Source organism: Rhinoraja longicauda, chromosome 4 (assembly GCF_053455715.1).
Source record: "Rhinoraja longicauda isolate Sanriku21f chromosome 4, sRhiLon1.1, whole genome shotgun sequence".
NCBI lineage: Eukaryota > Metazoa > Chordata > Chondrichthyes > Rajiformes > Arhynchobatidae > Rhinoraja > Rhinoraja longicauda.
Window position 1 is genome coordinate 19,458,788 of NC_135956.1, and position 12,810 is coordinate 19,471,597.

A 12,810-nucleotide genomic window follows, 5' to 3' on the forward strand; every position below is an offset into this window, starting at 1 on the left:
ATGGCATTACTCAAGTAACAATGTGACAATATTCATTGAATTCACTGAGATACAGCATGGAAACAGGCCCTTCAGCCCACCGTCCACAACGACCATCAATCACCCATTCAGACTAGCTCTATGTGTTCCCACATTTGCAACCATTCCCTACATGATGGGATCAATTTAACGAGGCCAATTAACCTACCAACTCGCACGGCATTGTGATATGGGAGGAAAGATATTTGGACAGATACATGGATAGGAAAGGTTAAGATGAATATTGGCCGAACGCTGACATGTGGGACTAGTGTAGATGGGCATCTACATATGACTCTATGAAAGCGGAGCAGAGGAAACCCACAAAGTCACAGGAAGAATGTGCAAACTCCACACAGACAGCACCCGAGGTCAGGATCAAACACGGGTCTCTGAAGCTGTCTGGCAGCAGACCTATCAGCTACACCAGTGTCGCTGCTTTGATATTCATTATCCCACAACTCAGTTTCACAAACTGAACAAAAAAATCAAGGGGATTTCTATTGCATTAAGCCTGCAGGTTTTTCAGTAGTCAGTAAATAACAGTTTTGGTGCAAGATGAAACCAGATCTTCCAACATGCCCTCTTGAACACATCCCAAAAGTGGCCCAGAATGAAAGGAAGTAAGGACAAGGAGTGCAAAATATATATCCAAATATTCCAGTCACCATCTCAAAAATATAATGCATGGACTCAGGTTGGTGCATTGTGGAAAATCTTGGTGGGAGAAGAATGCAGTATTTCCCTTTAAAAATTATCACATCCTTGTCATTGAAATTAGTTGAACCCATAGTTGCTTTATTTCCCTTTGCGGCTAAAGTTAAACAATGCAGATCTTTATCGCTAAATAATCAGATAATTTTACGAATAGCAACTCCATTAATTAAAAAAGTAAAGATTTTTTTTTTTTAAAGACTTTGGTTGAACACCATTTAACATGCTCTTTACTAATCAAGTGCACAGCAGCTTTACGTGCCTACCTGAATGTCTAATACGTTGCAGAGTTTGGTGGAAAAGAACCTCCGATGGAGGAACTAAAATGATGAAGTCAACTTTTGCAAAACGGCCCAAATCTAGGTTTTGCATTCCAGAGTCGGCTATGGCACAAACTTGAGACAACAGCTTCCGAGCGACAGTGAGCTGAGATAGATGAATCTGGAACACCTCCGTAAGTGAATCTGTGAAGTTAGATCAAACCAGATCTTAAAGCTAAAAGTTAGGATTTGCAGGCATTAGATTTTTGAAGATATTATAGTGCACTGCTCAAGTAAAAAGTCCCTGTGATAGACTCAAACCACACATGTGAAACTGAAGAGTATCACGAGTTAAATGATCGCCATTATATGCATTCTTCATGTGGAAACAAAATTAATTGCACATCCACCGGGTGGCACCGTACGATGGCAGCCTCGCCATCAGTTTGTCTCGTCCTTTTCTTCTTTTGTTGTTTTTAATCTGTTGTTAAATGTATGTTTTAGTGTATCTTTAGTTTTGTATTATGTTGGGGGTGGGGGGGGGGGGAAAACTTTTTTTAATCTCTTTCCTCGACAGAGATGCATCTTTTTTCCGTATCATATGCCTGGCTGCACTGCAGCTTAACATCGTGGAGCTGGCGGTCCCTTTGCTGGGGATCGACTTCGGGAGCTCCAACCGCAGGCGCTTCGACCCCCCCAATCGCGGGAGCTTCGATCACCCCGACGTGGGAGGTTCAATCGCCGGTTGCGGAAGCTTCAATTGCCCCGACTGCGGATGGTTCGACTACCCCGACCGCGGGATAAAAGGAGGGAAGAAGATAATGCGTTATCCCCTTCCATCACAGTGCGCTGTGGTGGATGTTTATGTTAATTTTTATGTAGTTGTGTGTCTTGTTACTTTTTTGATATGACTGTATGACAAATCAAATTCTTTGTATGTTTTTACATTTTTACATACTTGGCTAATAAATTAATTACAAATTACAATTTCAAATCTTTCATTCATTGTTCTATATCTCTACATTGTCGTCTATATCTCTCGTTTCCCTTTCCTGCGACTTTCAATCTGAAGAAAGGGCTCAACCAGAAATGTCACCCATTCCTTCTCCCCAGAGATGCTGCCTGTCCAGCTGAGTTACTTCAGCTTTTTGTGTCTATCTTTAATCAGCATCACATTTTTGTAAACAAGAAATCCAAACTATTGTTTTCTGAGCAGATCAACAACAAAACAATTATCTCAATCTCAGTGTTTGTTATAATACCAAACAGATTCTTTCATATGCCTTGGTCGAAAATAGTTAGAACGATATAATGAAGCTATTACATAAGTTCTAGGAGCAGAATTAGGCCATTCGACCCAACAAGCCTACTCCGCCATGCAATCATGGCTGAACTATCTTTCCCTCTCAACTCCATTCTCCTGCTTTCGCCCCATAACCCTGAAACCCTTACTAATCAAGGATCTGTCAATCTCTGCCTTAAAAATATCCATCAACTTAGCCTCCACAGTCGTCTGTGCCAATGAATTCCACAGATTCACCACCATCTGAATAACAAAATTCCTTCTCATCTCCTTCATAAAGGTACTTCCTTTTATTCTGTGGCTGTGGCCTCTGGTCCTAGACTCTCCCACGAGTGGAAACATCCTCCCCACATTCACTCTGTCCAGGTCTTTCACTATTCGGTAAGTTTCAATGAGGTCATAGAGTCATAGAGTGATACGGTATGGAAACAGGCCCTTCCGACCAACTTTCCCACACCAGCCAACATCTCCCAGCTACACTAGTCCCACCTGCCTGCGCTTGGTCCTTATCCCTCCAAACTTGTCCTATCCATGTACCTGTCTAACTGTTTCTTAAATGTTCTAATAGTCCCAGCCTCAACAACCTCCTGACAGTTTGTTCCATACACCCACCACCCTTTGTGTGAAAAAGTTACCCCTCAGATTCCTATTAAATCTTTTTCCCTTCACCTTGAACCTATGTCCTCTGGTCCTTGATTCCCCAACTCTGGGCAAGAGATTCTGTGCATCTACCCGATCTATTCCTCTCATGATTTTATTATAAGGTCACACCCTCATCCTCCTGCACTCCAAGGAATAGAGACCCAGCCTATTCAACCTAGGTCCTCCCTCATCCTTCTAAACTGCAGTGAGTACATGCCCAGTGCCTTCAAACGCTCATCATATGTTAACCCAATCAGTACCAAAGCATTTATCCAAACATTCAACAGTCATGAACCCTGAACCCACCATTAACCAGAGACTTAGATGTCTTACCAACTCCTTGCTTTGATGTCATTGTTGCAGCTTCATTTGACGGAATGTATTCAGAAACATTTCCATTGAATGGAATGGCAACATTGTTGTTTCTATTTTGCTGAAATTTATCCAGGAATTTGTCTACGTTATCTCCTGAGAAAGATAACATATCCACAAGATAAATCACGAAGAAAAACAGGATTAGAAAATTTGTTAGCATCAACATTAAAAGTATTAAAGCTTCAAAATAAACTTAGTACCATCTAGACCACATTTTAAATATGGGTGAATAAAGATCATTTTTTAAAAACTATTTATTTCCGAAGCAAGAAATTGATTAATTCCAACAATTAAACATGATGTAAAATAATGCATCCAAAAAAGAATACTTCATATTGTTCCATGGTGTTCCTTAAATATCCATGACCATTTCCATAGTGACTGTCCTCGGCACAATGTAATCCTTGGCTTAATGACAATACGACTTTGGTGTGATACAGTTTCTGCATGTCTCAACTCTCACCTTGAATCTGTCTAAGCTCCCAGAGTTAAACTGAACTTAATTTCCCATCCTCAAGTTGAGTGGAATTTCATACCAAGAGTCTCCTATGGCATAACCTGCGTCTGTTATCAAGTCAAGGCTTGTATTAATCCAAGTGCTTTGGGGATTTATAACGTAAACTCACCTGCGTTATATCACTATGGCAAAGTTGCATGTTCGAGACAGCGAGCGGACTTAGCATCTGATAGAATATGTATTGTAGAATCCATCTCTACTATTTGCATATTGTTACAACATGGTGGTATGGTAGAATAAGAGTTACTATTGCTTCTGCATAGAAACATTGAAAATAGGTGCAGGTGTAGGCCATTCGGCCCTTCGAGCCAGCACTGCCATTCAATATGATCATGGCTGATCATCAAAAATCAGTCCCTTGTTCCTGCTTTCTCCCCATATCTATTAATTCTGTTAGCCCTAAGAGCTATATCTAACTCTCTCTTGAAAACATCCAGTGAATTTGCCTCCATTGCCTTCTGTGGCAGAGAATTCCACAGATTCACAACTCTCTGGATGAAAAAGTTTTTCCTCATCTCAGTCCTAAATGGCCTACCCCTTATTCTTAAACTGTGACCCTGGTTCTGGGCTCCCCCAACATCGGGAACATTTTTCCGGCAGTGGCCTGGGTTAGATCTTGGCCTATGGTGGTGTCTGTGTGGAGTTTACATATTCTCCGTGACAGTGTAGTTCTCTGAATTCCTCCCACATTGGAATGACTGGTAGATTCATTAGTCATTGTAACTTAACCGTAATGTATTTTAAAGGCACAAGCTTTTATCAGGCTTTCATCGGTCAGGGCATTGAGTATAGAAGCTGGGATGTTATGTTACAATTGTACAAGACTTTGATGAGGCAGCATTTGGAGTATTGTGTTCAATTCTGGTCACCCAGCTGTTGTCATGCACAAGAGCTGTTCCCCCATCCTCACTGGACACTTTCACCAATACTCATAGTTAAGTAACACATAAAAGTCGATTTTAAAATTTTTCCTATATCACCATTGTTCCACACTTTTCCAATCTCTACCTAATAACAATCCAAGATCTTTGAGTTCTGCCATTTCTGGACCCTTATGCAGCCCTAAAATTAATCACTCCCCCTTTGGTTTCAATGCCTTTATCCACTTCTCCATATGCCTTCCTTCTTTGATGATTCTCCTTAATGATTCTTTTTGACCAGGCCACCTGGACTAGATTTATCTTGCACTATACATTGTTCACGTTATTCCCTTTATCATATACCTGTACACCATGGATGGCTCGATTGTAATTACGTAATGTCTTTCCGATGTCTGGTTAGCACGCAACAAAAGCTTTTCACTGTACCTCGGTACACGTGACAATAAACTGAACTCAACTCAGTCATATCTCCTTACAAGTCTCATATTTATTGATGAACCCATTGATACTTAAAGCGAGGAGCATGATCCAAGAACCGTGCATCCAACTGCCGCGTCATAAGGAATAGGAGTCCTTATCTGACTCCCTTTTCACCATCTCCATCCATTTTACCAATCACCCCCCCCCCCCCCCCTTCCCATCACCTGTCTCCACCTATCACTTGCCAGGCTTTGCCGCAGCCTCACCTGTCATAAGGTCATAAGGAACAGGAGTCGAATTAGGCCATTCGGCGCATCGTCTACTCCACCATTCAATCATTGGTGATCTATCTCACCCTCCTAACCCCATTCTCCTGCCTTCTCCCCATAACCTCTGACACCCGTACTAATCAACTTTTAGTGTCCTCTGACACACAGTATGAAGACCTGAAGACCAAAATAGTTTCCAAGACAGCTCTGCCATCAACTCGCATCAAGCATTCAACGGGAATTAATGTAACATTGTCCAGAGCGTTGTCTAGGCATGCATTTGTCAGGCAGCTGGCACAGTTTTCAGAGGAGTATGCAATTAAATCCATTTAGCAACACAGCAAAGTACCAAGTTGATATCATCTTTCAGTTTCTGTCTCCTCGGGGTAATGGTTTTCAAACATTGCTGAGTCCAACAGTTTGAACATTGTCAGTCAGTTGTGTTTGATGAACTGTTTCCAATCCCCCAACAGGAAAAAAAACATCAATCCTAGGTCTTGGACTACACACCATTAGTGAATAGAAAAATCTTTTTACAATCAGCACAAAGTCAGTTAACATTTGAAGTCTCAGCCCTGAATATTCCTGCCAAATCTGATTAGTGCACAGCAAGTAGTGTTCATCCAAAAAAAGCAATTTCTTCAGCGTATATCATTCGCTGCTACGTGCAAGTGGCATCTTCAAGTAAACTAATTTATTTGGCAAGTTTCCTTGAATGTCTTCTCTTACTGGTTGACTGCTGACAGCCCAGATATTTTCAGCCCTATCTGATTGCTTTATAAGAATTATAATGGCGACATGGTGGTGCAGCGGTAGAGTTGCTACCTTACAGCACCAGAGACCCGGTTCTGATCCTGACTATGGGTGCTGTCTGTACGGAGTTTGTACGTTCTCCGGGCTTGTCCTGCGTGGGTTTTTTTTGGGATCTTCGGTTTCCTCCCACACTCCAAAGACGTACAGGTATGTAGGGTAATTGGCTTGGTATAATTGTAAATTGCCCCTAGTGCAGGATAGTTTTAGTGTGCAGGGATCACTGGTCGACACAGACTCGGTGGGCCGAAGGGCCTATTTCCACACTGTATCTCTAAACTAAAGACTAAACAAAACTAATTGTTTCCCGCCTCCTCTTGTACTAAAGGCAGAGGGAGGACTCAATGGAACAGACACCCGATTGGAACAAGGGTGGAAACAGAGCAACAAAATAATAAATCATTAAAGCCAAATTTTCAAAGAGTGTTCTTTGTTCTTCCAGACATCTAATATAGCAAGGATCATAAAACTGTCATTTCTTCTCAATGTCTTGGTTCACTTCACATTGGATGCAGACAAAGAAAAATTACACACCCACTTTTTAAAAGGGATTGAGGCCACAAAACAACTAATGTGAAACTACCTCAGAGTAAAGCATTAACTAGAGATTGAAAAAGTAATATTTTATGTGAAATTCTCAACACAATTGAATGTGGCCCTGAGAATTCTGCTTTTATTTCTTTAGAAGATTCTTGGGCAACAGGGATTTTTTGATATCTAAACCCAATTCTATTAAGTTTCACAGTGGTGCAGTGGTAAAGCTGCTGCCTTACAGCGTCAGAGACCCGAGGTCTATCCTGACTAGGGGTGCTGTCTGTACGGGTACGTACTCCCTGTGACCGTTTGGGTTTTCTCCGGGTGCTCCGGTTTCCTTCCACACTCCAAAGACGCACAAGTTTGTAGGTTAATTGGCTTCTGTAAATTGTCCCTAATGTGTTGGATAGAACTAGTGCAAGAGTGATCGTTGATCGGCATGGACTCGGTGGGCCAAAGGGCCTGTTTCCACGCTGCATCTCTAAAGTCTAAAGTATTACAAAAAGTATCTCCATTACCGTTATCAATGTTAAAACTAAAAAGCTGAGCCAAACTTTGATTATGACATGTGTTGGTTGTCATTAAATTTCTATCTGCATCAGTTAACTCGACTTGAAATGCTCCTCATACAACATTGCACATTACTAAATCTACCACAGCTCATGGATTTGTCTCTTGAAATATCCTACAAAGCTGGCTCTTTTACACCTTGCATGCTACTCCCAGTGAGAAGTGAATACAAATTAAGTATTTTCACAGCAATATACAAATTGCAGCACCATGCCTGCTGTAGGCAGTTTTAAGTTGCATTGGAGATAGCCTACAAATGATAAAAGTGTGAATAGCAAATCGATTGCCTGTTGTATGCCATCCTTGATTTCTTCTCCATTGACATCAGATAATTAATGCAAAGGCTTTCGTGGTAGCACCACAAATTAGCAGGCAGGCCACAAGTTCCAAAACATGGTATCAGTTGTAAATAATTCTTGAGTCACAAAGCTGACATGGGATTTCCAGATCCATATCCAGCACTTGCACTGTGATGGACACAAAGTGCTGGAGTAATTCATCGGGTCAAGAAGCATCTCTGGAGAACATGGATAGGTGGGTTGAGACCCGTCTTCACACTGTACATTGCTCCCCCTCTGTGATTCCTGCGATCTTTACATCTTGAACAGTGATAATAGAAACATAGAAAATAGGTGCAGGAGTAGGGCATTCAGTCCTTCAAGCCAGCACCGCCATCCAATATGATCCTGGCTGTTCATCCTGAATCAGTATCCCGTTCCTGCTTTCTCCCCATATCCCTTGATTCCGTTAGCCCTAAGAGCTATATCAAACTCCCTCTTGAATACATCCAGTGAATTGTCCTCCACTGCCCTCTGTGGCAGAGAATTCCACAGATTCACCTCTGGATAAAAAAAGTTTTCCTCATCTCAGTCCTAAATGGCTTACCCTTTATTCTTAAACTGTGACCCCTGGTTCTGGACTCTCCCAACATCGGGAACATTTTTCCTGCATCTAGCCTGTCCAATCCCTTAATAATTTTATATGATTCTATAAGATCCCCGCTCATCTAAATTCCAGTGAATATAAGCCCAGTCGATCCATTCTTTCATCATATGTCAGTTCCGCCATCTCAGGAATTAACCTGGTGAAGCTACGCTGAACTCCCTCAATAGCAAGAATGTCCTTCCTCAAATTAGGACACCAAAACTCCATACAATGCTCCAGGTGTGGTCTCACCAGGGCCCTGTACAATTGCAGTGGGACCTCCTTGCTCCGGATACTCAAATCCCAATCCCAACTCAAATCCCAACTCCCAATTGTGGGCACAACAACATAACGATCATGCAGTTGAACACGCAATCAAGAGGCCCTGATTTTAAATGCTACGACAAGTTATGAAACTAAACAATGGCATAGAATATTATTCTCATTGTACTTCATTGATTCAACAGTTGCAAGAGAGCTGATGTGGGGACCTAACATCCCGCATCTCAAACATGCATCAAAAATGTCCTGCTGGAATTAGCATGGGGCCAATTGTAAAGGAAATAAATGACTTTTAATTTACGTAAAGACGGTTTAAATTCACCTCATGGGCTCTGGTAGATCCAAAATCCAACGTCAAACAAATGATTGAATGCTTGGCTAATAATCAGGTCAAATGTCTTCCTCAATTTGGCAGAAAGTACTCAAACTTGCTTAAAACAGTTCAGTGTTTTTTTTTCTCCATTTGAAGAACAATTACCAGATGTAGAAAATTGAACTTAAGACAATCTGATTGAAACACTTACCAAAGGGGGAGGTTTTGAAATGGGATGCCAAAATACTGACTTTTCCTGTAATTAGTTCATAGCTGATTTCCTTCAAAAACTCAGTGGTGGTGAGCATACTCTCGGCTAAAACTCTGGATTGATAGTGACCTGAAGAAAGCAGATTTATTCATTGCTTATGGGACGGCACACAAGTGTTTACAGCTGAAATTGGTGACACTTTATAAAATGCGCAACTGAAGTTTTTAACATTGTTATTTTCAGTACAGTTCCGCCCGGAATCTATAACTATATGGTTTAACGAGGTAAGAGATGGAAAACGTTTCAAACATCTGGGTTATAGAATTTAATTATTTACAAACAGTTTTTGTACTTCGGCCAAGTATTTTTGTAATCATCTGATGAAATCTGGGAGATGGAATAGTAAAATTGGTAAAGCTGCTGAGCACAACAGTTCAAAGATAAATCAAGATTACTGGGGATTCATAAAGGCATCACTGAACGTGCAAGTAAAAGAAAGAGGCCCATGCAATTTGCCTTATAAGGGGTCTGCAGAGGTTCTTCACCTTACAAGGCAGGTCAGAAACTCACTGCAACAACAAAGACTTTATACAAGTGGGCCCTAATTCAAGAAGGTCGACACAAAAAGCTGGAGTAACTCAGCGGGACAGGAGGCAGCATCCCTGGAGAGAAGGAATGGGTGATGTTTTGAGTCGAGACCAAAGATACTAGAGGAGCAAGATGAACCACTCCGTCGATAACGCCTATACTGAAGTGTAGTACGCAAAGGAGCGCAAAGTCCGCCATTTTAGTAAGCAAAACCTGCCGTTCACTATGCCTCTCATAGTGTAATCAGTGTTTTGGGGGAACAGTATATGTGATGATACCATAAAAATGCAGAAAATATCTCATCTATCAATTCACAGATTTTGTTATTTTTCTTTTAAAATGTTTCTGCAAGTTTCTGCCTACTAAAATGGCGCCATAACATACTACGGTTTTTAGGGTCTAGTGGTCTATCTTGCTCTGCTCTATTTTCTTTGGTCGAGACCCCTCTTCAGACAAAATTCAAGAAGGCTTCATCAGTCTCTCACTAGAATTCCTGCAGGCATCCTGCAGAACCTCTGGAAAAACCCAGGATCAAGATGCTTGTATCCATTCTATTTGGATCTTGAAAAGGATCTCGATTGCAAGGGAATGAGGGGGGGGGGGGGGGGGGGGAGGGGATCTCCTTGAAACCTACCAAATAATGAAAGGATTTGGAGAGGGTGTTTCCAGTAGTGGGAGAAGCATGAACCAGTGTGTGCAACCTCAGAATGATAAGACGTACCTTTAGAATGGAGATGAGGAGGAATTTCTTGAGTGAGATGGTGGGGAATCTGTGGAATTTGTTGCCACAGATAACTGTGGAGGCCAAGTCATTGGATATTTTTTTTGGAGATTGTCAGGTTCGTGATTAAGGAGGGCATCAGAAGTTACAGGGAGGAGGCAGGGGAATGGGGTTGAGATAGAAAAAATAGATCAGCCGTGATGGAACAGCAGAGCAGATTCAATGGGCCAATTGGCCTAATTCTGCTGCTCCGTCTTATGGAATTGCTGGTGGTTTATCAGCATAGCCTATTCATTCTCCAGCTCTATGACAGAAACCTTTGCTGTAATGTTGTCCCAACATTGTCATCGCTTAGGAATTTCACTTTGACTCAGACGGACTGGAGAATTGCAGCCACTGCAGATGAACTATGTCCCTGATCTTTGTTCTCCATACTTCATGCTGCTAATGTATTGCTGTAAGGTTTTAACATGGGATCAAATAATTAAAGAAAGACTTCAGTTAAAGAGCTGGTTGGAAGAGGTCCTGGGGAATCAAGACCTGAAGACCAAAGAGTGAGCACTATAGTCAGGCAGCCACAGGCACATGACTGACCAAGGAGTAATGCAACAAAATCTTCTGTACAATAAGCAAGTGATAATTCAAGTCAAATGGCAGGTAAGGGGCAGACAAATGTTTGGAAATATATATTTTTTAATTACCACAGCAATCATAACTCTATCCCCTAGGAAGTATTTTAATTTAAATAAATATTAATCATTGTTACCAAGCTTTTAAAAAGTTAAGTTTGCACAGATTTGGAATGACACTTACCTAAAACCACCACACAAAATTCATTTCCTCTGATCTTTGATGTACAAATTACAACCACGTAGTTCGGTACTTTCTGTTGAAGATGCACATCGCCAAATGTTCTCAACGTCTCCGAGATGCCCTCTGCCAGAGAATTCTGAGAAAAAACAACTTGCACCAGATCTCTCGACACGCTGGCGGCAAGGCGGGCCAGCCAAGGTAACTGCCCTGGAGACACAGTGGAGCAAGGGGCTCCCAGCTGCAGGTATCGGTCTTTGAGGCTTGAGTCCTGTATAGCTTTCAGCATAATCTGTTCAAATTCTTCCCTGAGCGGCATTTGGTCTGGACCTGAAACAACCAAATACCCCCCAATGATTGAATTCTGAAATATATACATAAATCATAAGATCATGCGACAGGAGCAGAATTAGCCCATTCGGCCCATCAAGTTTACGCCATTCAATCTTGGCTAATCTATCTCTCCCTCCTAACTCCATTTTCCTGCACCGCCCCATAACCTCTGACACCTGTACTACTCAATGAAACCAAATAACACAACTATCATCCAAGATAATTACTTGACTCGTAAAATGCCATGAACTCATGATTTTTGCAAGGGTTACTTTTCAGAAACAGCCACAAACAATCATGACAATTACAAATACTATTGTTTCCCACTGACTCCAGCCGATTCTGGGAGATTACTTTGAGGGCTGAGTTTGCAGAGTTGATTGAGACTTTTATCTGATGGGAGACTTGGGGTGGGAGGCACTGCCAGAGCACAAAGTTGGACGGGCGAGAAGAGGGATGTGGCAACCAAGGAGGGCGACGGTTGGAGTCCCGCAGCAGGCTGGGGCTTGCCTGGATCGGGCACCACTCATAAGAACCAGAGCACGGACTGAACTTTGAAAATGGCTCCAAAGCATGGTGCCTCTTGCATGCGGAATCAGTGGATTATTTCTGTAATAAAGGATGTGGTTGGGTATGGGTTTGCTGCACTGGACTGTATGTAAGAAAATAATTTCAATGTGTGTTTGCATGTGGGACTATAGAAGCACCATTGAACCATGGCCCTGAACCCTCTCAATGTGGGTGACCTTGTGGACACAGGCACAGGCACCAACACCGGCCTTTTGGTGAGACATTTAGTACTTTACTAGTAGCAGAATATATGGATAAGGAAGGGTTGAATATTAGGGCAGGAATAGTGGTATTGATTCCCTCATGCCGTAGATGGTTATTACCAGGAGTTGTGAAGTGCAAGTGTTACCTGTCGTATATATTACCTAATTTAGTAATTGCGCAGGTCTTAAAACATGTGCAAGTAAAAACTGAACAAAAAACGATAAACAGCATTATGGCTGGGGTCTGTGTAAATATATTATGTACAGGATGAAATAACTACAAAACAGCCCATAGCTAATATAATCTGACCGTGTCACCTGCCTCAGATTACAAAACAGCAGATGATCTAATTATGAGGATGTTGCCAGGACTAGAGGGTCTGAGCTGTAGGGAGAGGTTGAGTAGGCTGGGCCTCTATTCCTTGGAGCGCAGGAGGATGAGGGGTGATCTTATAGAGGTGTATAAAATCATGAGAGGAATAAATTGGGTCAAGAGAGAGCTAGATAGAGCTCTTAAGGATAGCGGAGTCAGGGGGTATGGG

At 41.9% G+C, this 12,810-nt stretch overlaps 1 protein-coding gene across 6 annotated transcripts in view; it reads right to left on the bottom strand.

Moving 5' to 3' along the window:
* greb1l (GREB1 like retinoic acid receptor coactivator) overlaps positions 1-12,810 on the bottom strand; it is a 201,474-nt gene that overhangs the window by 45,754 nt on the left and 142,910 nt on the right. For all 6 annotated transcript variants that reach the window (XM_078397305.1, XM_078397307.1, XM_078397306.1 and 3 more), the window contains 4 exons: positions 11,166-11,492; positions 9,044-9,172; positions 3,271-3,405; positions 999-1,196 (listed from right to left, as the gene is read on the bottom strand). In XM_078397305.1, the coding sequence (XP_078253431.1) occupies positions 999-1,196; positions 3,271-3,405; positions 9,044-9,172; positions 11,166-11,492 (789 nt within the window). The remainder of the gene's footprint in view (positions 1-998; positions 1,197-3,270; positions 3,406-9,043; positions 9,173-11,165; positions 11,493-12,810) is intronic.